The sequence below is a fragment of the Drosophila ficusphila genome, unplaced genomic scaffold (genome assembly GCF_018152265.1).
Source record: "Drosophila ficusphila isolate 14025-0441.05 unplaced genomic scaffold, ASM1815226v1 contig_791, whole genome shotgun sequence".
Classification (NCBI taxonomy): Eukaryota; Metazoa; Arthropoda; class Insecta; order Diptera; family Drosophilidae; genus Drosophila; species Drosophila ficusphila.
This window is the reverse complement of record NW_025064737.1, coordinates 15,654,992-15,681,793: the sequence shown is the minus strand read 5'-3', so window position 1 is coordinate 15,681,793 and position 26,802 is coordinate 15,654,992. Positions and strand designations below refer to the sequence as shown.

General features: G+C 41.9%; 2 protein-coding genes across 5 annotated transcripts; one reads left to right on the top strand and one right to left on the bottom strand.

Annotated features, from left to right (window-relative positions):
• Positions 1–365: 365 nt before the first annotated feature.
• LOC108092068 (transcription factor IIIB 90 kDa subunit) lies at positions 366–17,518 on the top strand. The gene is made up of 7 exons (XM_017191535.2): positions 366–653; positions 706–1,074; positions 1,133–1,237; positions 15,034–15,183; positions 15,249–15,475; positions 15,530–16,457; positions 16,527–17,518. Exons 1-7 carry the CDS (start codon positions 581–583, stop codon positions 16,673–16,675), a joined length of 2,001 nt encoding a protein of 666 aa, XP_017047024.1. The 5' UTR covers positions 366–580; the 3' UTR covers positions 16,676–17,518.
• LOC108092066 (BTB/POZ domain-containing protein 6-B) lies at positions 1,484–11,997 on the bottom strand. 4 transcript variants are annotated; one of them, XM_017191531.2, is made up of 6 exons: positions 11,789–11,997; positions 7,123–7,466; positions 4,347–4,874; positions 4,134–4,287; positions 3,396–4,070; positions 1,484–3,335 (listed from the first exon to the last, which is right to left on the bottom strand). In XM_017191531.2, the coding sequence occupies exons 2-6, from the start codon at positions 7,415–7,417 to the stop codon at positions 2,789–2,791; spliced, it is 2,199 nt and encodes a 732-aa protein (XP_017047020.1). In that variant the 5' UTR covers positions 7,418–7,466; positions 11,789–11,997; the 3' UTR covers positions 1,484–2,788. The 4 variants fall into 4 exon arrangements, with proteins under 4 accessions (XP_017047020.1, XP_017047021.1, XP_017047022.1 ...); XM_017191532.2 differs by having other exon boundaries at positions 7,123–7,463; XM_017191533.2 differs by lacking the exons at positions 7,123–7,466; positions 11,789–11,997 and adding an exon at positions 5,713–6,067.
• Positions 17,519–26,802: the final 9,284 nt, after the last annotated feature.

Sequence of the window (26,802 nt, the reverse complement as noted above, 5' to 3'; positions counted from 1 at the left end):
ACAACCTTAGAGAAAGAAAAATAAAATAATAAAACAATAAATTAAAAAAATTATTTTATTAAAATTAGGTAAAACTGTTTTCTAACTAAAATTAACTTTTTATTGCGTCACCTTAAAAGCTTACCGACTTTTGGTAATGTATGTGCTAGAGATGTGGAGACTAGTCACAAAAATTCGATCGCAACTACAAAGACCTAAAGAAACAACTAATAAAATGGTGGTATTAAAACTACAAATTATTTTGTTTTATTCGCATTTTTTAAATAATTGATACCTAGTAAATTTTATTAATAAATTTAACAGTCTGGGCTGCGTGACTAATATGTGAAAATTCTCATCTCTAGCTTGTTCTGTTCTAGGAGAAGTGTTGTAAAACGCAAATGGGCAGCCAGTCAGCTGTTCGCCAAGCGTGTTGATTTTAATTGGCAACAAATCGTAATTTGTTTAAACAAAAGGCAAAAAATGCTCTGAATTGACAGCTAACAAGTGGTTTCTGCTGTTGTTCCTATCGGGAAACAAGCAAACGTGCTGGTAGTGTACAAAGAAAGGGAGCCAGTGAAAGTTAAAAAAATCAACAATCATGTCTACGGGTTTAAAATGTCGCAATTGCGGATCGAACGAGATCGAGGAGGATAATGCTCGCGGAGATCGGGGTATGTTGTGGAATGTTCAATATTTGCAAGTTATTTAACATGTCTATAACAGTTTGCATGAACTGCGGCTCTGTGCTCGAGGATTCCCTAATCGTTTCGGAAGTTCAGTTCGAGGAAGTTGGTCATGGAGCAGCGGCGATAGGCCAGTTTGTGTCCGCCGAATCTTCGGGCGGGGCCACTAACTATGGCTATGGAAAGTTTCAGGTTGGATCTGGCACTGAGTCCCGCGAAGTGACCATCAAAAAGGCCAAGAAGGACATTACATTGCTCTGCCAGCAGCTGCAGCTATCTCAGCACTACGCCGATACGGCTCTTAATTTCTTTAAGATGGCTTTGAGCAGGCATTTAACTCGGGGCAGAAAGAGCACCCACATTTACGCCGCATGCGTGTATATGACTTGCAGGACAGAAGGCACTTCCCGTAAGTCTTATCTTTGTTTTGGTTTTTAGTATATAATCCCTTTTTAATATCTCTCCAGACCTTCTCATCGACATCAGTGACGTTCAGCAAATCTGCTCGTACGAACTGGGCCGCACCTACCTGAAGCTATCTCACGCCCTTTGCATCAACATACCGTCTGTGGGTGAGTGAACGCCATGAATATTGAATTGCCCCTAAAAAAATCTTTAACAGATATAAATAAGTAAAATTCGTGAAGTTAGAACGTTGTCAAAGATTGAAAACTTAGCGACCTCTTTATTTGAAGTTTATAAAAAGATATGTAAATCGCATTCCGCTTTTCTCGGTTGTTACATCAAAATTTGTGGCTTTACTTACCCTTCTGACAATTGATGTCACGCAATCCCATAAATTGCAAACTATTTATGCGTAAATTCGCAAAAATCTAATAATGTATTTCGTTTGATTAAAGTACATAATGGTAATAGGTTCATAATCAATATAGGATAACATGTTTATTTATATAGATATATTTGTATATAAAAAAACGGTAATTGTCTTCTTATCAAAAGCAAAAAATCAGTACAATTTCCAAAGAAATCCAAAAGTCGAACGTAAAACTGATTGTTGCGCAAAGCAGCCTAGAATAATGCACAGGGGCAAAGTACGGGGCTTAATATCAGTAGAAAGGCATATGTGTATTTATGAGAGATATAATGGAACAACTACGAAATATAGATAATGCATTCTACAAGATTAATATTCGAATATTTGTAGAGAAGATTTTGTGCGCATACTCGTACAAGATCCCTTGATTTCATTTTTGTTTCATATTTCGTAAACTGGTTAACTTGGCTTTCAAATTCGTCGTATGCAATTCTTAACATGGCTTTTAATCCCTTGAAGTGTATAGGTCTATAGTTTATCTAGATGCTTGTATATATCTTTATCAGATCAGATGTGTATATATGTTAGGTATATGCTGGCAAAAATATGTTTGGTATATATCGTATTAGTTTCTTCCACTCTACCTTCAACTCTCTTTAGAATATTGGTTAACGCTAGCTTGACTGATTGCCCGATTTTCACTTATTGCATTTATATATGCGACTCTATTCTGCGCCCTTTCTACCCCATCCCGCCCTTTCAAATCGTGGAACGTATTAAGTTTTCGAGTCAACTAGTATCTGCATCTATATAGTTATGGGTGTATATGATCAACTTTCGATTTTGAAAATATCTTTATATGCTTTACCAACAAACTACGCACAGTGCGTTTTAGAGCAGCAAAACCTTCAAATTTAACTTGCTTAACATACTTGGGATAACGAAGGGAATTTGTTCAATCGTTGAAAATTCCTTATATCGAATGACTGGCTTTGGATGACTTTCTCGTTGAGATTATCTCGCTTTGTCAACAGTCTTGGAGCTTTAAAACGCACTGCCGAGGTGTATATATATATGTGTCTATGCCTTTAGTTTATATATGACTATATATAGGACTATTACGAAAACTAGAGCACTCTACTATCGTGGTATATATATGCGCCTAAAACTCCAATTTGCTTTGTTGTGTTGCACTGAAAACCCATGAGTTTCGATTTTGTATCTGTATCTGTAGCTGCTGCGGCTGCTGTGTTTTGTATTGTTGTGTTGGTCTCCTCTGTTGCTGCTGCTGCTGCTGCTGGCGGTAGTAACACGCTCCCTGCCACTCGGCGCAGTAGAGCTGTGCACATCAGGTGCTTCCATCGCCGGCCAAATCCTCTCCAGAACCATTGGCGTTATTGCCCGATCCACTGCTGCCATTTGAAATGGCAGTTCCCGCTGCTGTTGTGGTTGTTGTGGCTCCCGCGACTGCTGGTCCACCGCCAATTGGCGTGGCACACACCGAATTTGTAGGTGAACTCAATGCAGTCACCGTTGTGGGTCCGTAGAAGATTAACTCCGGGATCTGACCACCTTGCACTCCGGTGCCGTTGGTGCTCTCCGACGAGCACTGAAACTGGAATGTCACGTTGCCCATGAGCACCTCCGACATGCCCTCCTGGCCGAAAAAGCTTAGCTCGTTGCCGTCGAGGATTACAGAGGCGGTGTAATAGCATTCGGGCTCGATCTGAATGGGATTCTCGAAGAAGACGTGGAACGTGTTGCTCGATCCGTCCGAAAAGAACTTGGTGTCGTTCTCGGCGAGCGTGCGACCCAGGCGTTTCAGCTCAATCTTCACGTTGTAGTTGGCTGCGCCAGTTGATGAGCCGTACAGTCCAAAGCCCACAATGAAGATTCTACAAAAGGAAGTTACCGATTATATAAATCCTTGAATAAAGTCAATTAAGTTATCTTACCTCCGATCAACTGAGAACTGAATAGAGTCACAGCGTCCGCGGTATCGCCACTGATTCGAGCGGTAGGCGCACGACTGGAAACGATGGCAGACCTGCGTTTTTAGTCCCGCCCTCGAGCGTGTTGGAAAGCCCAGCGAGGGTTTCATCTTGGCGGTGAAGTGCAGGAACATGTCGATCGTCTCCTGCGACGACAGAATGCCTGTCTGCGCCACGCCGTTGGCGAACTCCTCCAGCGACATTGTGGGAATGCGGATAAGGTGCAGCGCCTGTCCCAACAGCCTGCGTTTGTTTTGCGGGGTGTCGTCGATGCTCATCTTCTCGCAGGCGTTCAAGGCCCAGTTGAGAGCCGCCTCGAACAGGTGAATCTCCTTGCAGTTGAGCGTTTCCCGCGACAGAATCGACTCGAACGTCTTGAGATCGATGTCTACAAAGTCCTCGGACTTAACCGCCATCTCGGCCTGTGCGTCGATCACTTCCCAGCAACGTTGCATCAGCTCGGGCTCCTCGAACAGACGCGATTGACTGAGAAGTAGGCAGGCGTTTTTTGCCGTCAACTTCACCTCCAGATAGTTGACGCAGGCTCTAGCCAAATGGGGGACGATGTACTTCTTGGCCGCATACAGGGTGGCCAGGATGTGTTCAGGTTCCAGTTTGATTTCATCACAATAGAGGTACCTAAAATTTCAAGTTTAATCATCAGTATTCTAGTTGTTTTAATTTGTGTTTCAAATATCCAACCTTAGCAACGTTAGGAAGGCAGTGGGTTCCACATCAGGCACTTTGATTTCCTGCTTGTTCTCCGCCAGTCCTCCATAGAACATAGCATAGAATACAGAGCTGCCCGTGGCGAGGATGTATTTGTGGGCGGGAATAGTCTGAATGGGATCGATATCTGCCGAAAAGTTTAGTTATTGGATAATGCATTAACTCGTGAAGTCAATCAACTATTACCGAACTCTCCGCCTACTATGAACTTGATATCAGACATAAGTTCGTTGTTGAACATGGCAGCATTCCTCTCGAGAACCGTCGCCTTGCTGGCCTGCCAGTTGGGATCCGCTGTATCGATGGCATTCGATGCTGCCACAGCCGCGAAATGCCAGTTGGTTCCTGCGGAGCAGACATACGATCCACTGCCGCTGGTGGGCGTGGCGGAGATGGCGGCCACTGCCGCCGCCGTGGAGCTGGAGGGCAGACAGAAGGCCGTGGGACTGCCGGAGATGACTCCGCCACTTCCTCCTCCGCCGCCACTGCTGCTGCTGCTGCTGTTCAGGGCACCTGGCGAGGCCAGTGGCGAGGATGGGGCACTGATGGGCTGCGTTATCTGGATATTGTGATCCGCCCCAGCAGAGGGCCCTCCTCCTCCGCCGCCGCCAGGTGGAGATGTGCCGCCTCCGCCGCGCTGCTGTTGTTGCTGCTGCTGCTGGTGATTGTGGGGCGGCGAGTGGAGCAGTCCGTTACCATTGTTGAGGGTTTCCACTGCGGACGAGATTAGATAAACGGATTAATATTTGGGTTACGCTAGTTATATCTGGGCTGAGTATCCCACCAAGTTCGCTTAAAACCAGCAGCACGCGTGGCCACATTTGTGCAACTTCCGCTGCGTGTGCATCGTAAATAACAAATGCCAGGGTCTCCCCTTTTTTCCACAATTATTACACCCCAAATACAGTGAAGCTGCCACTAAGGGAGACATCTATGCACCTGAGGAAAAGTACTTTCCACACGTTGTTATTGAACAGAAACAACTCTGTTTTCTGCTTTATTCCAACTAACTAAACAAACTTGTAAGAAAATATTTTTAAAAGTATTTTCAATCAAAAAATTTTATTGTTTGAACGACGTCAACTTAACAAATAAAAAAAAAAACTGCTCATTACAAGTATTTGATTGGCACTTTGAACCTGATACCTGTTTAAGTATGAGAATGCTTTTAAACAAAGGGGTCTCAGCGACCTTGAAAAGCGAATTGTTGTTTTTACTTTAAGCATTGAATATTCATTGATACGAATAATCAAATGTTTTCATTTGGGATGTTCTAATTTTTGGAGGTTCTGCTGTACTGTAAAAGTGGAGCGTCTCAAAATAGCAACGCAGTTGAGTGTTGTTGTTGTTTTTGTTGCCAGACAGCGCCCCTCTCTGCCCCTTTTACCCCCCAACCCCTCCCCTCAGTGACACTGTTTGGGTTGTGTGAAAAATCAATAACTCACAGACACAGGGCACCTGCCTGACCCTCCCCCCTCCTCCTCTAAATGCGCCTCCCTCCCCGATTTTCCGCCTGAGTTCTGAGTTTTCCCCTAGGTTTTTTCCGCCTTACCATTAATCCATCCGCCGTTGGGCTGGGAATGGGACATGCTCTCCTGGTTTCGCTTTCCGGCGGATTTCAGGGACAATCGGTTCAGTGGATTGTGGCCTCCGTGGTTGTTGGTCGAGGAATTGTTACTACTACTGCTGGCCATCGCGGGGAAAAAAAGCGATTTGTAGCACTCCGGAACGAAAAAACTCAGGAAATCGGACAAGTTTCACTCAAGTACTCGCTGTTCAAACATTTGCCTTCACTTAAGCCAGTCGTATGACATTTTTACACCGACTTTTTCATTTTTTCCTCAGAATAGAATATAGAAGTATGTGAATTTATAGCTACACACCAAATGTAAACACTAAATGCAGTTTAAGCTCCAAAACTGGCAATCGCTATCTGGCCACATTGGCACTGAAATGGTCACCCTATCTGTCAGTGCTGCTCAATGTTCAAGTGACAGCGTTGGTAAACACTGGAATTTGGCGCGTGTTTTGAATTTGAATTAGCTGAAATGAGTCTGCTGACGGTTTCGCAACCCATTTGATTATATCACGGCCACTCGATACTAATATGTATTTCCGTCATGGCGCGCCATAAAAAGGCGTACGTGTGGGAGCTAATAGGGCAGATTCAAGAGGATTTTATCACTAGGAAAAAAATGCGTTCTTGAAATAAAAACTTAACTTATGCTGTTTTCATGGAAAAAAACTAGTTGAACGTGTTTTTTGACCAACATCTCAGTTAGTTGAAAATTCAGATTCTACCAATCCAATTTCGCCAATGCTTTCCCAACTGCAATCAATATTTTTCAGTGTATATAATTACCACTATATATTTATTTCTTTTACTTTACAACCCTCCGTCTCTTTCGGTTTAGCCTTGCTGGGGGCTTTACCTGGTATTTGCATGTCCGAATCGTATTTGGTCTATTATTTATTGCCTGGCCCGCGAATATTTGTTATGAAGAAACATATCGCTGAACTTGAAATCGATTTTGATGTGTTTGCTCGGCCAGTGAAGCTTACTTGTCAAGGTTTGTTTATTTCTTAGCACATTTGTGTACAGTAAAACCTGTTTCTGCAGCAGCACCACCAACAGAAGCACCAGCCGGCAGCAGATCGAAGATGTGTGCCGAAATAAAAAAAAAACATGTTGTTGACCTTTGCTTAAGCTAATTTTTGAGTCATACCCCTGTTGACCACTTTTCTGGTTTATTGGCTTTGAGTTAGGCTCATGTTTAGCAAATAAAAGTGGTATTTAATGCAATCATCTAGGCCATGTTCAGGCTATCATTATTTCATTTTAAGTACCAATATATGTCAGACATTTATAAGTGTTTAAAGTGGTTTTATGTGGGAATGGATTATTCATTCATCTTGAATTAAAAATCCCCTTCAAGCAACATATATTCCGGGATGCACTCACTCTGTTCTGGAGGTGGTAGCTCCTCGTTCTCCGGCACTCGAGCGGCGTACTCCGGCTCATAGTTGTGCGCGTAGGCGCTGCCCCAGTGGCCGGCGAAGTCCTCCTCCTCGAGGGTCAGCAGGTGGTCCAGCACCTGGACTCCCCGCTCAAGGGGGCCGTGGAACTTGTTGATCAGCTCGGAGAGCCGCAGGTTGAGGCCGTAGTTTCCCGAACCGGCGCTGCTCGATTCAATGGCCCAGTAGAATAGGTGGCGTCCCAGGTGGCTGCTCAAGTGGTTTGCAAAGGCCTCGATCATCTTTCGGTCAGCTGCGGGGTCATCTTCACACTACTTCTGCTCCTGGCTGCTAAATACAGTAGATATATCAATAAACAACATGTCAGTACATGGCATTGTAATCTTACTATATAGATTTTTATTTTTTATAAACAGCCCCAAAACTATTTTGCATAAAATCGATTCGAAATGGAAAAGTGTTTTCCATACCGTAAAATATATAATCAAGTTTAAATCTACAGGCTGTTCTCTATTATATCAAACAAGTCAGTTAAGACAAATTGACGAATTCACTTATCATGTCGAATGAGAAACTACAACCGCAAATGGTAATAGCACTCCTATTAGCTTGACCGCAATAGTAATTTTGATATGTAACATAATCTGATTTTTATGGATATAAATGATACAATTTCGAATCAATTTTGGTTGAGTCTTCGAGCTTGCCGGCTCTCAAATGAAAAATTGCCAATTGCGGGCTGCACTTTCACTTCTCCAATTCCATTTTCTACTTAAACTCCAGCTCGCACGCATTTGTCGCATTTTATTAGCAGCAGGAAGTGAATTAAGTCGAGCCCCTCTCTTTCGGATTGACCCCCACCACCAGTTTGGCTTAAAAGTTTTTGGGTCAACTGGAGAACTCTTTTCCACCTGACTCTCTGCCAGCGGAAATTATGCAAGCGGCTATTTTTAATTGGCAGCATGGCGAAGTCCGTAACCAAAACAAAACGGCGACAGACATGAACATAATTTTTGTTTCTCTCACTTCATTTTCGACTCGTCACGGCTGTCTTTGCCACAATCAACAGGTCTCTGTGGCGAGGGCGATATATGGATAAAGGTATCTCTCTCCACCTGACAAAATGATGTATTACAATACCCCACACCGCCTTCCCTCGCCTCCTGCCACGCCCCCCAATAAACAAAGCAATTTGTTTTCGACGCCTAATGAAGTTCTTCACGCTTCGATTCGTCTTTGGGTTTGAACTGAGTTAGATCTTTGTGCGGACTTAGTTTTGGTTGGGCATAAAGATTAACCTTTGACAACATTTTGGCTGATTATCTGAAAAGTAATAAATTACAGCAGTGAAGAATTAACGTTGTGTAACTATAGTTCTGTACTATAACCAGAATAGTTTCTGATTTTAAGATCTTGATCAATTCGCTGTGTCATTTATTTTTCATTCATCAGAATTACCATACAATACAAAAGATTAATTAAGCGCATGCTGCAAATTTGTTTACATTTCAATGGCTCATTTGCGGTGTTGACAGCTTAATTTTTTTTTAAGTATCCAAAGTCATTAAAATATTTTTAATATAATTAATATTTTATTTGATTATTTTTGGTTAAGAGTTAAAACTTAAAATTCGGAGTTTGTTTTAACTGAATATTTATTATCTTTTTGACCATTTTAACGACTGTTCCTTAAATAAAAAATGCATTTCCATTGACTCATTCGCACTGAAATAAATTACGTCAAATTCTAGTCAGAAGATCGCAGCTCCCCTTCGGTTCTCCGTAACCCCTTAACCCTCTTAGTTGCTATGCAAAACACACATACAATTTATGCTAAATTAATTTAATGGCTTAACAGTCGAGTCACGTTTATTATTCATCAGCTGTAGGCTTTTGTTATTTTCCAGCCACATTTCAATTTCGGCTTGTTTTGTTTAATTTCTTTCTCGCGTGTGTGAGCGCTGATTTTTGGATTAAATGCGTATTTCTGCGCTATGCCATTGCACTCTCGTATGAAGGTGCAATCGAATTTGCCGCTTGCATTAACATTGGCCGCCCTTTTCTTAATTGTATTCGTTGTTTTCCTCAGACCGGGGTTTATTTCACTTTTCATTGCCTCTTTAATTGCAAATGGTGCGACCCACTTTTTGGCCAAGACTCGGGTCAGAGTCTCACACACACACACACACACACACTGACCGAAAAAGGTGGTAAAGGGGAGACCCCAAAGCAACGCCCGCGTAACACTTTCGATTTTTATTTCCTCATTACACGCTCGCCAAAAAAAAAAAAAAAAAAAAAAAATCCAACCACATCCACAAGATCACAGTAAAGCAGAAAATACAAAAACAGAAAAAACCGAAAAGTGAAGAGTTTGTATTTTTTCTTGCAGTCAAGTCTTTTGTTTTTCCATTATTTCGTGGCCCTTTTTAATGAGTTCCTTTTGTTGCATTTTCCTTTTGGCCCCCTCGAACATTTTGCAATCGCCACGCATTTGGCTGATTAAACCAAAAGTGTCATAAAGCCAAAAAACGCCCCGAACCCTCCGATGATTGTTTGGATTTAATCTAAGCCTCGAAAGCAATCGACCTCTGAAGCCCCTCACATCGCAGTTGCAGACATTCGCTCACGTGGCCAACGAAATAACCTGTCGAACTCTTGGCCAAGCACTCGAACTGTCGATTAGGCGATCAGTCGGTCAAGTAGTCGGCTAAAGAGCTCGCTGATTTGCCGATTTTGCACTTTAATTGTGCGCGCTTGTCTGATTTTTGTTTTTCCGTTTTTCTTGGCCAATTTGTATAAGGTTTTTGCACTTTTTATGGCGACTCGTGGGCCAACTTCGTAATCTGATAAGGGCTTTAAAGAGCGAATTACAAGAAAGGTTTCGAGTTAGCCAAAATTTTGATTGAGGTCAAAACAGCATGGTAATTAAGAACTCCCTTGAGTAAAAATAATTTTATTGAGTAATTACAACGCGGCAGTAAGGTTCTAGTTTAGCATTGAATACATTTGCATTCGGCACGCTTGGTGTCTCAGTTTTGCATATTTCTGGACCAGAGTATCTAGTATCTAGTTCTCATCGAGCTGCACTGTCGCAGTTCCATTTTGCGAGGCACTCGACTTTTGTTTGAGGTGTTTCCATGTGTGTTTGGACCTCGCTTCGAGTGCCCTTAGGTTGTTTCGCAATTATTCAGACAGTCAGCTGTCGGTCGGTGGCTCTGTCTTTCGGTTTTTGAGTCTATCAGCTTTTCAGCCAGCGTCTTTGGCTTTGGACGCTTTAATTTGCAGATAATTTTATATGCATTAACATGCAGTTTTTCTCACTCACTTTTCATATTTCTTAAGATTATTTGGTAAGTCATGTTGCATTTTGTCTAATGACTCGACGAATTAACATTTTTTGTACAATCCCCAAGTTTTGATGTTTGGATTCGATTCTTTTTGGCCCAGAAAAGTCCCCATTTGAATGCTTTTCATCTCGGAATGAGTTGCTGAATTCTAAATCGGTTTCTGTGGTTTTGTGACATGTTCTTTGTCAAATATTTATTGCTGTGTTTCGGTTTCGGCCGAAACCCGTTTGCGTTTCCTTTTCTGCGTGTATATTAGTTAAAGTTTATAAGTTGTCACTGAGTTACTTAATATTTAAATATTCATGCCTCCATTTTGCGCGACTCTTGAGTGGAATTCTAAATGCGGCTTCGACGACTAGAGTGAAAAGACTTAATCCTCTTGTGTTTTGTTTGTTTCGCCAGCTTTTTCTCTTCTTTTGGGTGGGGCTACTTTAGTTTTTACCCAAAGTTTACCTTGCTTTGAAATACAAACACGAAACGCTATGGGAATTATTGGGTTTTTGAAAACTGAAACCTCGGGAAGTACAAACACTGGGAGGGCTGCCATTAAAAGCAGCGCCTCTAAGCACAAATCATAGTTATGGTCAGTAAATTACGGCCAAATGCTCGGCAATTAACCGAGAGTGCATCTAAGGGATAATTACACGTCGGAACCACTTATTCCGCGGTGATAAGAGTTTTCAGCCTTGATTAAGATCTCGAATTATTTATTTTTCGACTTGGAGGCGTTGATCATTAGGCGATCATTAATTCAGTGGGCATCGATGAGTGGGGCGCACTTTAGAAAACTTAATGAAGCGGAATTCGCAACTGAATTCCTAATGTTGTCGATTATTTTTAGCATGGCAAAGCACTTCCCGGGTGACACTTAGTGGGCTAAATATTGAAAAAATTAATTAACCCCTGACAATTTCAGTCCGCACTTAAAATCAATGAGTTCTGTCCACAATAAACACGTGACGTAAGCGAAGAAAGAGCGAATTCATTCCAGGCAGGTGAGAAAAAGTGTTTGGAGGCAAAACCGATCCGTAATCATTAGAAACAATTATATGTGCGGAATTTTTGGGGATTTTTTCACCCGGCTCTCTGTTATATTTGCACTTCACTTAAAGCAATTTTCCTTGGTTGTTTTTTTTCACGCTCAACCGGCATCGCAAAGCTGTCAGCTGAGTGATGAAAAAAACGGAAAAAAAGTCCAAACTGCACATAAATTAAAACGTCAACAGAAGAACAAACAAACGAGCTACGCGCACTTTGCCAACGATTATTATTACTTTAACAAGCAATCAGACAAATACACACTTTTGTAATTTGTTGGGATGAACGGCAGACCGCAGACAAACTGATGAAATGGGCTTCACATGTGTGGAGGAATTTTTTTCCCTCAGCTTCTTTTTTTTCTTTCCTATTTTTTATTTATTTTTTTTTTCGGTTTGCGCATGCGCGACGACCGGCCACGTTTTGAAGTTCGGCTTTACTCCTCGACTGGCGTTTGCGACTGCGCGAGTCAACGAACGAATTCGTAGTGAGTAACTAATTTTTCAAGTGAGATCCAAAACCGGCAACTGGAGACTCGCCACCCGATCGACCACGATCGACTTTATGGATTTAGCTTCGGTTTTTTTTTTGCGCTTGCCTTGAGACGGTCATTTATTGCATGCGATAAATGGCACGATTTGATTTTTATTTTCATTGAGTGCTAACCAATTTTGATGCCTTGGCTTTTGTTTGCACGACTCTTGTACGCGACACTTGCTCAGATTGCATTTCCTCATTAATCTCGCGTTCTTGGTCAATTACAAAACAATTAAAAGCAGCAAAACGCAGTTAATTGCTGGTGTTTCAAGGAAAACCGAACCGAAATTGCTAGTACTTTTTGCAAAATGCAGAGTAATCACGGCCGGCGGAGAAGGGTGCACCGAAAATGATAATTGCTGTCATGACAAACGCAAAAATAAAGTTTAAATAATAATAATTTCACTAGCTGCAGTTGCAGAATGCGCAGGATTGGGCGCAGTGGCTGCGGAAAAGGGGGCGGTGGCGACATTAAGAAACCATTAGCAACAGCCGTGCTGGCAACTGTCAAGAAGTAGCAGTGCACTCGAAAAAACCAGCTCTTAAAAGTGCTTATTAAAAACATTTAAGTATTTGAAAATTGAGCAATAACTCAATCAAACGCCATCAAATTAAATGGAGTTATAGAATCTAATAGAAATAATCCTTATGGTGCAATATTTTAAAATTTATGTTTACACATTCAAGTCCATTAAAACACATTTTAATGACTGCATACCATGTATTTTACAATGGATGTTTTTATTTTTAAAATTAAAATTTCTAAATTAAAGTTGCATATTTTGTTTGAGTGTAGCAGTAACAGTTATTGCGACATCAGCAGCAGTTCGAGTAACAGCTGCCGCAGATGAGTGGGGGCTGTGCTGAAGGGTCAATGCAGTCACAGTTTCCGATCGCAGTTCCCAGTTCGCAGCTAGCAGCTCGCAGTCACCGCATCGGCGGCATCATTTTTCAAGTGGAGCACTCAACGGCAGTAGCAACAAAAGGGCAGGGGCGGTGGGTGTGTGTGGGGGTGGTTCAGGCTGGTTGAGGGGCACATTAAGGGGACGCCGGAGTTGGAGGGCTGCTGCTTCTGGGCCTCCCAACAAATGTGCCCATTCATTAGGGTTTAATAAATAATTTTTTCCTCCTTTGCGGAGTTCTTTTTTGTTTTGTTCGTGGAGTACAGTTGGCGAGACTTTGACAAGCATCCTTCTCTCGACCCCGCCCCCCTTTTTCCGGTCAGCGGGGGTTGACGTTTAACAGCATCTGCCTTTGTGTGTCAAGTGGCGCTGCACAAACAAACAACTTTGGGGGTGGAGGATTAGCCGTGAGTTCCGGGATAATGTGCTAAACCGTAGAATAGGGGTAGGGGATAAATGTTACAAAAAATATATGTTAAAATTTATATATTAATTCCTAGCTTCAGTTCTTTGAAAAAGGCTAAAGTTATATATATTTCACCTTACCAGTAAAAAAATTAAAAAACAAGAGAGTTTTTTGCTCACTAAAAAACGCTTGAGTAAATCTTGAGTAGATCGTTTGACTCTTTGAAACAAACAGCTCTTTTTATTTTTACCCAAAAAAGTTCATTTAAAACTGTACATAAAATGATTACTTTAGGTTTAGTGTTTTTTTATTGAGTGTAAATTATGTAAGTCTTTCAACAGGCATAAACAAATATTATCTTGTAATTATGTTTACAATTAAAGCCGATATGGTCTACCATTTATTTAGTCATTAACCTAACAATTATGCCAACCATTATGTAAAATATAATTGTTTAATTCAAGTGACCATCCCCTCGAACCACTGTCTATTTCAAAGAAAATCGACTACATCATCTTGAGTTCCTGCCACATTTCCCAGACCAATTTGATGGCCAATTGTAAACCCCAAGTTAAGTACGAAATTTAAAAAAACGATTGGCAAATAGTCTAGGCAAGGTCGTTTGTCTGCTGGCTTTGATTTTCCAGTGCGTTTCGCACTGTTTTGCTCCGACATATTTGCTGTGCGTTAATTGCTGTTTGCGTTTGCGTTTGGCTTTTGTTTTTGCTCTGGCCGAAAATGACTGGGCCAAGTGTTAATTGCACATGTTGTCTTGTGGGTTTCCTTGGCAGGGCCTGTCTTTTATCTAGTTCAAATATAGCTAATTATCGGTTTAATAGGCCAATGAATGCCCGAAAACCTTTTGCGGGACTACGTGACGGATGCGTGATGTTCGTGCAAAGCCAAGCGAATTTTATCGCATGATAGAAAATCTCACAGGCCGACTCTTCGGCTTCGAAGTCTTCTGTTTTCTCACTCTCCCGCTGCGACTCTCAGTATCGCTCATTGCCATGTAAAAGTTGAATGAATCGAATTGAATAATATCGGACCTGAAGTTCGGGTTCAAGATTGTTTATTTCGGCAGCTGTCCGTGGCGACGTGGGCCGGTTATTGAATGTTTTCGGTTTCATTGGCTAGACCGACCCACCTTCAAGGTCGTCGAGCAAGTTCTTCGGCTGATGCTCTTGCAGTTTGTCGGTTTTATTGAAATCTTTTGATTTTATTGCTATACCCTGCCTTAGGGTAGCACCAGATTGACTGGTAAATAACGAAAATTAATGTAGATTATGTTCTTAAAAAAGGTTAACAGACTCCAAGTTATTTGAAGTAACTAAACAGTTAAGTCTCTTATAATATTATATAAATAAATTCTTATTTGATTTTAAGGTTGATTATATCTTGGGATTAATGTAAAATATTCAGTTTGTATTTTTTCTTGATATATTTAAATTCGTTTTTGGGTAACAAAATTAGCTTCTCAGTCTTAGTTTTTTATTGCTAAATTGTTCTGCTTAATTTGATTAATATCTCACTGTTAACTGTTATAAACTAAACCATTGTTAAAAGTTCTGATGAAGTGGCAAGGGTATAATAAGCTCTGGTTTTCCTTGGTTTGTTTTTAGTGTCTCCCTGTTAATGAATTACTTCCTTATTTCCGCCAACAGATCCGTGTTTGTACATCATGCGGTTCGCCAATCGCCTGCAGCTGGGTGCCAAGACACACGAGGTTTCGATGACTGCCCTCCGGATTGTTCAGCGCATGAAGAAGGATTGCATGCACTCAGGGCGACGACCCACTGGCCTCTGTGGAGCAGGTGAGTGAACCGCAAGAAATCGAATTAATAGCCACCGCTAAAAAGGGACTCGTTTTGACCTTAAGCTCTGCTGATTGCGGCTCGCATGCACGATTTTAGTCGCACAATGTTGGACGTGATAGGTGTGGTCAAGATCCACGAGTCAACGCTCCGCAAGCGACTTTCGGAGTTTGCCGAGACGCCTTCCGGTGGACTGACTTTGGAGGAGTTCATGACCGTTGACCTCGAGCGCGAACAGGATCCGCCTTCGTTCAAGGCTGCGCGGAAAAAAGATCGTGAGAGGATCAAAGATGTAAGTATATTTTTAATCTATTTGAATCTTAATTAACTTTGTTCCTATTTTAAGATGGGGGAGCATGAGCTCACGGAGTTGCAAAAGGAAATCGATGCCCATTTGGAGAAGGACTTGGGCAAGTACTCCAACTCGGTTTTCCGACAGCTGACCAAAGGAAAGGGCATCACGCCAATCAGCTCTCCAAGCACTCCAAAGAGTACCTCGGAAAAGGATCTCGAACTGGAGGAGTCCAGCAAGTTCATCGAAGAATCCAATGCAGAGGTCATCAAGAACTTGATAGCCAAGAACGAGGATGTGAGGAAGGTGGAACCCAGTGGCTTGGTGGCTGGCATTGAGGGCCTCCGCCCGGATATCGAAGCCATTTGCAGGGTGACCCAGAGCGATCTGGAGGATGTGGAGAAGGCCAAGCAGCCGCAGGAACAGGAGCTCATCACTGACGATCTGAACGATGACGAACTGGATCAGTATGTCCTCACGGAAGAGGAGTCTGTGGCCAAGTTGGAGATGTGGAAGAACCTCAATGCGGAGTATCTGCGGGAGCAGAAGGAGCGCGACGAGCGACTGGCCAAGGAACGCGAGGAGGGCAAACCGGAGCGAAAGAAGCGCAAGCCGAGGAAGAAGGTCATTGGACCCTCGTCCACTGCCGGCGAGGCCATTGAAAAGATGCTGCAGGAGAAGAAGATCTCCAGCAAGATCAACTACGAGATACTCAAGACCCTAACCGACGGCATCGGCGGACTGACAGATGATTCCAACAATGCAAGTGTGGACACCAAACCTAGCACTCTTGAGGAGATCAAGCAGCAGCCGGTTATTGTGGAGGAGGGACCCATTGCCCCGAAGAGCAGGGGCAGCAGGCCAGCCTACGATCTCCCGGGACCAAGTAGGAAGCGACCCAAGGTGGAGGTGGGTCTGCCGGTCAGCCAAGCAGCGGAGGAGGAGCAGCCGGACACCAAGCCAGCGGTGGTGGTGGAAGCAGGTAAGTCAAAGTCGAATCGACTTATTGAAAGGCTTTGTCTGCTAATTAATCCGGATATTCCCCCCTCAGATGAGCTGGACGACGAGACAGAGGCGGAAGCTGAAGAGGTCGATGCCGAACCGGAGGCAGAACCGGAGGCCACCCTCCAGGACATGCTGAACACGGGCGGGGATGACGACGAGTTCGGCTACGGATTTGACGAGGAGGAGGAATATTAGGCATAAGCTCGCATTTAGCGCTTAAACTTTAAAGCATTTTAGTATCTACACACCGATTTTATAGTATCCCGGCCTACTCGTAATACAATTAAACTAAGCATTAAGCACCGTGCACTTGTTGCCGCCGTGCCATTTCCTGGGCGCGTTGGCCGTGGAGGCCATTAAATCATGGGCTCCTCCTTGCAGCCATTTACATGTTTAAGCCATGTCGGCGGGCCTGGCCCTTGCTCCTTTGCTCCCCGGCTTCCCGGCTCACGGACTTCTCGGTGGGTACTTGTAGCTGGCTTCTAATTGTTGGCGCTGCCGTGGCGCGCCTCCAAGTGCTGCAAATAAATATTTCACTCTTAATCATGTTTTGCACTCTGTTTTGCTTGCCTTTCTCCGGCGCTGCAGGCGGCCAGTTCAGTTCAGTTTAGTTCCGTTCCGTTCCGTACCCTTCGGTTCGGTTCGGTTTAGTTTCAGTTCAGTTCTGTCGAGTTCTGAGCCCTGAGTTCTTGGCCCAGCCAGGAAACTTGGCCCGACTCCACGGCCGTAGCTACGTTGAGTGGCAAGTGCCCGGCAATGAGCTGTTGAGTCTGCCGAGCACTTGTCTCTGCGATTTTATAGTTATTATGTTGTAATTAGTGTTAATTTACTTGCCTCCGGTTCAGCAAGTCAGCATCAGCGCCCTCATAAAGTCTGGCATGGCTTGTGGAGAAGCTTCTTGGGGCTTGTCTACGATTTTCCAATTGTTTGCAGCTTCTATCCTGAACAAATAACCTAACTCTATTTAGTTGTAAGATTAAGTTGTCTGGCCAATAAGAATTAAACGATTAATAAATATTCGAACTTTTTCACTTTAAAGAAGTATGTTGTATTGAATCTTAAAACTCATCAATTATTGCACCCTTTCAATAGTTTATCTGAGAATAAATCTTTCAAGCCAATGTATTTATGATGGTATTCATATTTGATTATTATAACTTCTTTCAGTTAGATACACTTTCTCTAATAAAAATTTAATATTGAGGGAAGAAAGAAAAGTGGCAATTATCGAATAGATTTCATTATGCATAGTTAAGTTTCGCTTGAAACTTTGCTCTCTCATTCAAACTAAAATGTTTGCAACTTTTCTGTTCCGTAGAACATGTAATTCATTTCACTTTTCAACAAATTTATGCCGGAAGTAAAGTTGAGAACGGGCCAGATTTCCCCGCTTTCCAACTTTAACTCGCCAAATGGTTTCCGAACCGAGCTGAAGTTAGCTGCACTTAATGCCCGTTCGCTAATTTGCATAAGCCCACCACAGTCCCGGACCCAAAGGATAATTATTAATAAAATGCACACGAACCGCTCGAGAGTCCTGATGGGGCGTGGTCTCCTGGCCGCTTCCCTCGACCGGCTTAGCTGGCCAAGTTGCAACGATAATGTGAACTGTATGCACATGTAAATCCCCGAGCAAATGTGACAGTAAAATGGCAATTAGTAGACATCTTGACTTGACCAGCCACTTGGAAGTTTCCTGGTCAATGCGACTAATTTATGCGCAGCCAGCTGGGAACTGTTGGTAACTGGGAGTCCTTGGTTGTCCTGCTTCCTGGTCTTTCCCTGGCTCGCCGCCTGATGTGGATAATCGCCCGATTAAGCACATTAATCCCCGATGATAATATTTTAAAGCTTTTGTGCACGCTTTTTCAAAGGATTTTTCATGAGTGCCCACTTATTAGCAATGAATTTTCACAAGTCTCATAAAGTTCTGAAAAATATTTTGATGGACAGTATAACTCCAATGAGTTTACTAAGCTTATCATAAACTATAAACTATGATTTATTAAAAAAATATTTAGTTTGGATTATAAAGAATCCTTGGTAAGCTTTATTTGAATTTTTTTAAATATTTAAAATAATATAGTAGTTTTTTTCATTTATAAAATTTATGGTATGTTTAGCGTCGTATATTTTCGTTAAGTTTTAAACGAACAGTGGACTGTGTTTTGCAATAATTTGTTTTTCTCCGTTGCGTCGACTGTCACTTGCGGCATATTAATTAAAAAATCGTTCTTTGCCGCTAAAATTCAATATAAAATATATGTGGTATATGGTATGTATCGAACCGACGCTCGCCATATATTTTAATGCAGTTTAATTAAAAATGTGCCAAGCTGAGGTCATTTCGCAGTTCCAGGGATTTTGTTGGCTTCTTTTTTTATCTGCTGCATTTATTTTTTACGCTGCTTCTGCCCGTCTCTTCTCTCAATAAAATTTTTATAATTTACACTTTATTTGCGGATTTGGCTGCTTTATTATTAAATACAGCCGCCACAGGCTGCCATGGTCGGCGGACTTTCTGGCGACGCTGGAGACCATTTTGAAAAGTATTTAATAAGTGGAAACAAATAAAGCGGCGGCGGCAAATACCGAAAATGCGAAAATAATGCGTTTAATTAAAATAAGTTGTGTGGGTGCCTGTTGAGTTCGCTGGTCAGGCGAAGGGCACAAATAAATGAGTAAATGAAAGGGCTTAATACGCTTAAAGTGAGCTGCATTAAGTATACGCAGTGGATGATCCATGCAAACAGTCAAGCCCACTATTTAAATGTACATTAAGCACTTCAAATCAGATTAATTAGGACCAACTGCCCTGCAAATTAGTTGCATGAAGTGGCAGTTTCGTCGCGAATCAAACGAACCGAACCCAAAAGTATGCTATAATTTAAAGCCACCCTTCGATTTCGCGTTTGATTTGCAATTTATAGTATGCGGGGCAACTAATTTATGCGCTAATTATGTTGTGTTTTTGGCTGTCGAGTGTTGTTTCGGCTCGATGAATAATTAAAACGCGTTTTCCCTGCGTGCCTATTAATTAAGCCGCTAAATGCTTTGTTTAGTAATTTGTTTTGGTCTAGCTACGGTCTCAATGACAAAGTGAGAGTTTTAATAGCTTATATACTTTATGTGGGTTCGTTGTCCTTTTTCTGTTGGATTAAATTAGTTGGTAAGTCCAAATAAATTATTGAATTTGATTTTACATGTTTTGGCATGAAACGTTAAAAGGGGAATTTATTTATGACTTTAGTGAAAGGAGGAGTGAAGGGATTCCCAAAACAAGGCTCACACGTTTGCAGTCCATCGGTAATTGGGAAGATGGTGCATTGGAACCCAAAATGGCGTTGGTAATGGCAACGGCCTGCCCAATCAGCGGATCGCAGGCGAGTGTTTGCCCACTGTTTTAGCCGCAAGATGCCCGGTGGTCACAAGGGGGTGGTGGAAGGGGGTTTTGGGCCAGCCCTTCGAGGCTGCTGATTATGGACGTGCATTAGCAGCAGCAGGTGAACGCCAGAAAGCGAGCCGCAGTCAAGTAGCAAGCTGCGGATGCACGCTCCAATGGGCACACACCCCTGCACACATGACAACCGCTGCTATGCAGAGGCAGTTAACAGACGATTTCCAATTGTCCTTCCCCACGCACATACACACACACACACTCGTAAACCACGCACATTTGGGCCTGCCTGCAAATATGCAATAATAAAGTAAATAAACGCTTGCCAGCCGCCATTAAGCTGCAAGATGCAAAAAGTGCATGCTGTTACAGGGGGGATTAAATAAAAATTCTTTAAAATACTTCTTAATATACTTAAAGTCAGAGTTTGTCACATTTGGTTCTTGTTATAAAATAAACATAAAACGTATCAAATAAATTGAAAAATGTATATGATCCTCACTTAAAATTCACGACACTATATGGGATTATACCTGGAACCTTATTAATCTATTTAACAAGGTTATCTTTTTCCAATACAAAATATTATTGAACAAAATTTGCATATTCTTTTTTAGCGAATGCTTGCCGTACGAGTGCATCCATGGCCGATAGCGTATTGAACATAAAGTGCCTGGCAAACTAGGCAAGGCTGTGATTGCAAAACACAAGTGCAATTACCTGGCCTGCAGGCTCAGCACATGCACACATACGTACGCGAATAACTACTACCACATCAACATCAATTTGTTCAACTAAGGTCAACAAAATAGTGAAGGTCAGACAACAAAAAAAGTTGTATTTGAAAATGAATTTCTTTCCTTACATCCGTATATGTAGGAAACTGGAGAGATTAGGAAATAATAATTCATTTCTTAAACCATTTTTTTTAGAAATTACAATGATCTTTTTCATTTAAAGTCGCGCTATTAATTTGCCCACAACTGCAGGCATGCATGCATGAATGTACGTTAGCTGGGCGCCGCAAAGTAGGCAACGATAATGTCATAAATTCAATGAATAAACATAAACGGAAAAAGCAGATACACACACACACACACAGACGTGCATAGACGGGGCACAAACATACACACACATACACACAAACAGAGAGCACACATAAACAGCAGCTGCGTGAGTTGGCTGTTTGCCGCGAAATAGGCAGCAACAACAATGGCAACATGAACATCAACGGTGGCAAAATATGTATTAGCCCCCAAAGTTTACTAACAAAATTAATTATGCGAATTAAGCGCAGTAAAAGCACTTTAAGCAATCCCCCTTCCCCGCCTTCCCTGAGTCACACCGACGCTCCGGACACCGCAGACCGCACCACTAACACCACGGCAGCACCTCTCGCCCAGAAAGCCCCCTTCCAGATCCTACGGGGCCATAATATGTGCCGCATTCTGTGCCGTGTCATGGAGCTACACTGTTCATTTGTTGCTATTAGTAGTTGTTTTCATTAATAAAACGTTTAAATTGTGTTTATTTATGCCAAGGAAATAACTTTGTAGACTTTTTACTTCCTTCTTGAAAAAACAGAGCTTGATTTAAAGTATGTTACCATTTTAACCATAACCATTTCTGCAAAGATAACTTAAGTGAATTAAAAATACTTCTTAATAGTAATACTTTTCTGGAATATAACAAGTCTGTGGTCACATGGGATCTATATGTTTATAATAAATGTTATTTTCCCAGTGCAAGGATAAGAACGCTGGCTATGAGGATGCTGAGAGGCCAGGACCCGTTGGCCGGGTATTGTTCAATTTATGCGTGTTTGTGTGCGTGTTCCACTCAGGAGTTATTCGTGCTGCCGCCGCGCCCCTTTTCCCCTTCCCACCCCTCTTTCCCCCTCTTCCTGCTCCTTGGCTCGGCTTTTCGCCAGTTAGCAGTTTGTGGGCGCACAAGTAGGCCAAGCACCCGGACCTGGCCAAGTGCAAGCCCCAACAGTCAACAGCCAACGAGCAGCAGCAGCAACAGCAACAGCAGCAGCAACAAACGACGGCAGCAGCCTGGAAGTTGTTTATTTAAGTGTGAAATTTAAGTGCAACACTGCGTAATGTGTAAGGACCCAGCATATTTAGCATTATGGTGGAGCGAGATAAGCGACATCGCCTTTAATAACCCCAGGCAGCGGGGGACTGCCGTAATCATAAATTGACCTGCTAATAGATAATAAAACAAAACACCAACGAGCAAACATAAGCCACCAGCAGTCAAGAGGAAACAAAAGCGGGGAAAAAGTGTTATTGCAGCGCAAAAAATCTCGAGTGCACTAGAAGCGGACTTTTGGCGCCGTCGCTGACCGAACAAAATAAATAAAACAATTTGTCGCCGATTTTTGGGGTCAGGCAGTCGCCAAGCCAAATTAGCTAAAAGTTCGGACAGCCACTTAGTTAATTGTCGTCGCGATTCAAGTTAAATACATAAATACCCGTGCACTCCATTTATAAATTCCTCCGAAAAAACAATGACAGCTTACACCACAGTTTGGCAAAGTAATGTTTAATTTGTTTTATTTACGACTACACAATTCAGATAACAACGATGTTTTTTATAACGATTTAAATTTTTGTCAAGAAGTTATCTTTTAAGTTTTTTGTTAAGCTCAGTAATTGTTAAGAGCCTTTAAAATTAAAATGAATATGCCAGTAAAGCAATACTTTAAAGTTCACTTTGTATTTTAATTTGTTGAAGAGGTGCATTTTAAAATGGGAAAACCATTGAAAAGCCTAGAATTCTTGTTTATTGTTTTTCCCTTTTCAATTGATTTTAATGCCATATGAGCGAAGATACCATTTGCAGTGAGTTTACATTGTTTTCGAGATTTAAACATTTTACTCCCGGTCAATTAAGTTTATAATAAAACTGAATAGAATTTCGCACAGGTCAATAAATGTATTTTTCGATCAGAAATTAAATTGGCCATTCAATTTAGTTTTACTCCCGGTTTCATTCAGATACGATCTGAACAGCGGTAAAAGGTAAATAAAGGATTCGTTAATTGTAAATTGAATTAGAGCAAAAGTGCACATTCTAATTCGAAACTTTGCACTAAAGTGTTGAAAATTGAGAAAAAAATACGAAAATTGAAAAGGTCGAAGCACGTTTGTCAATTTTGTGGTGTCGATGAACACTATAAATCAACTGTCAATCAAGAAATGCTGAATAAAAGGAAACACAACTAAACTTGAATAAAGTTCTCCGCAAACTTTACTTTGGCCCCCTCGAACTTGAGAAGAGCAGCGGGAAAACTTCAGACTGAAGTTGAGCCAACTGCTACGCCATGACAGACAGATCCTGGCCATATCCTTTGGCCCGACCAAAACCCAAAAAAAAGGGATGCCATCAGAATGGACGCTAATTAGCGTGCAAAGTTAAATAAAAATCAGCGAAAATTCCGCTTTCAATGCAGCATGGCATATGGTAAGATAATTAATTAATACTCACTCGCCTGATTGGTGAAAAACGATAGTCAGGGCCGAGGCAATTAGCCAAGTTCTGGGCTCAGGCCAAAGGCAAACAATGATGAACCCTTGCCGCTGCCTCATTTTCCTCGGCTGTCGACGTCTCTGTCCTTCCCTCTGTTCTCGCCCCTCTCCTTCTGTCTTAAATGATGGGTACCCAACTGGCCGTGGTTGTGGGTGGTGGCTCTATGTTTTTATTTGCGTCACTGAAGGAAAATTCTTGAAGTAAATGGGGGAAATAGTTAAGGCTTAACTACTTAAAATTTATGGTTTCCTAATTGGATTTTTTGTAAGCCGTTTTGCTATATACCTTTTGAAAATTGATAGAAATCTCTTCTATTTATTTAATTAATACATTTTTACAAGAAGAATATATATTTATATTCAACTTAGTTTTATACTTGCTTGCAGATATTTTTGTATTTTATATTTTTTTTTTTTTTTCTTAAAGAGATTGAATCTTATACAACTTTTGGTCTGTGTTGCTATTCTCTTTGAATGCGAAACGTTTTTGCATTTGGTTTTTTATTGCTGTGCTGCCTTTTGGCTTTGCACTATGCTCCCACGTTCTCGTTGTTACATCGCTGTTGTTGTTGTTGTTATTGTTGCTGTTGTTGTTGTTTTTCCGCTGGCTTGCTACCGAGCTTGTTTCTTGAAAAATAATGACTGCACATTAAGTGTCTACACACACATGCCTGGGAACAAGGCAAGTAAAATGTCAACAAATGACAACAGAAATATGATGCAAATGGCTCATGTAAGTGGTTCTTGCCGCCAACATTTATAAAACAGGACAACTTATAGTACAATGCAACAACAGCGAAGCGGCGACGAGTGGAGAAAGTGGGAGTTTTGAGTGGTGGGCGTGGAGGGCGTGGTGGGCGTGGCGGTGTCCGTCCGCTGTAAACATTTGCCGTCTGAGCTTCTCCATTCTGCTTGGCAATTTTTCATTTCCCATTTCACTTTGCAATTCGCGTTTAATTCGCAGTGCTTAGGAGAAGGGCGAAAAAGGGCGACATTTGCTTAATGCTGGAATTAGCTTCTATTCGAGCATCGCGCATACGCCGAGTTGGCCGGAGTCGTTGCCATTGAAATGCCTTTCAAGACTCTCCGCTGCAATTAAAAGCGCATTTAATAGAAATTGTTTGAGTGCAATCGCATGCCAAGGACATCCAAAGTACCAGTCCTTGAATGCGGCCTATTCTGTGTGCCCTTTCTCCTTCTCCTTCGATTGCCTGAAGTATTTGGTCGCGTGGATAAATTGCTGGCCTGCAGTGGAAGAAAATATCTAAGAAAGTGTTTAGGAATGTGCTTGGGTTTGATTTATCTAGTTTTTACTCAGCTGAACGTACTAAAACTCTTTTTGGGACATGGCAAACTTAAACATCTGTTGCATAGCATATACTTCAATTTGTTTTACCCAATGCCTTCAATTAAGTCTTATAGCGTTCTGGGTATGCGATTGCTTCTTCGGACTGTGTGGCTAATCAGCGTTATGTGCGTTAAGTCAACAGCCGCATCAACATTATCATCATTATTTGTACAAAATGAAACCGGCCAAAGCCGCACACTCACACAATTTGGCAATTTGTGGCGGACGGCGGTCAACAAAAAGCAGTTCGGCGAAAGGACCATCCAGGATGGCCAGGACTAAACTGACATTCGGTCAGTCTGTCAGTCAGTCAGCCAGTCAGCTAGCCAGTTGGTTCGTTGGTTGTTGGCTGGATTTGGATGGTCCAGGGCCAACTCGACCACATTGATATTCCACGCTCGAAGCGCGCCGCTGTTGCCATTGGTCATTGAGGCTCGCTCATCCTTCGTCTCCACTCCTGGCCACTAACGATAGATGTCCTTAAGCCAACACACACACCAACACACACACGCAGATATTGCTATAAAAAAATATTTATCTATATAGCGATATATGGCCGGGCTGCGTCCTGCCATCCGACTATCCGGGATATCTGGACAACTTTGTCCAAAAATTGTTGCCAGGGCCGAGCGCTGCTTTGTTAACTTTTTCAGTTTAATGAAATCAATTCACAAGTCACGTTGTTGCTGGACAATAAATACATCAGAGTCCATTTAATAAAATCATGATGTGCACTTTGGGATGATACCCGCACGCCACACATACATCATCTACGGGTGGTCATACCGTATCGATTCCTATATTGCAAATAACTTTCGGCTCTCATTGGAATGCCGCATATGGTCCATACGTATCCTTCGTTCTCCCCCCTCCCCTCTGCCCCCACAAAACTTGCCCCATCCCCTCCCCAATTGCTTGATAAGTGCGCGGCAGTGCTAAACTTAAATCAAAATCCACATTGAGCACTGCAACGTCGGTTGGCCACCGACTCAACTCCCTGGCAATTTGTTGCGGCTTCTGGCTTACTTTTCGGTTCATTATATTGATCTGTGACTCGGCTGTTTGCTTTACGTCTTTCGCACGCTCATTTTTATTTGAGTGCCCCGAGAATGGCGCGCTGATTATTGGGGCAAGGTGGATGGGGGGCACGTTCGCACGGAACTGTTTCATAAGTGCATCGATTGGGGGAGGGAATGTGTAGAAAACACATTTTTTTGACAAATCCGAATGAAATAGAGAAAGTACGAACTGAAAATATGAACCAAACTGTGTATTAAATTTGTATTTTTGAATAGCAGGAATATATGTGTATGTGTTTTTTTTTAATTTTTTGTCACGACTTGATTATTATGTACTTAAATTAATTTATTATGCAATTATTATTTTTAATTCATACGTATTTCGATTATGACAATTAAAAAAATAATAAAATATTTCCTGGAATTTATTTTACATTATAAAATTTAAAATACAATAAAGCCAAAAATATTTGTTTTTTTAAGGAATTTACAGAAAATATTTTTAGTTAACCAACTACATATAATATTTTAAATATTATTTCTTAACTATCTATACGGCTATTAAGGATAGGCTTCTACATTAAACTATAACCATTATTTAAGACTATTTTCATTTATTAGCTGCTTCTGCGCACTGGAACCCAAACAGCTGTTAAACTAAGAAGCTTATCCCGTTATTCTCAGCACGAAAACAAGCAGAGCATGCAAGACTTACTTACACCCCGAAAACTGTTCTACTCTCAGCTGATTTGAGCCTGCTCTCTTGCGAACAGTTTCTCTTAACCATGACCATAGATAACTGAAAAAGCCTTGCCTTGGAGCACGGCGAATTCTGGGTTCTTTCTCTCTTAGCCAAGACACATTCGGTCTCCAGTGTTATACACTCCTTTCCGAAAACGAGAGCCGGAGCGAACGAAGTGGCACGATTCGAGGCGAGGACTCCGCTCGGCTGACGAGGCAATCCGATTCGGATTTCTGGGTGCGTGTACACAGCCTCCGTGCATATCTGATGGCCAGCGAGC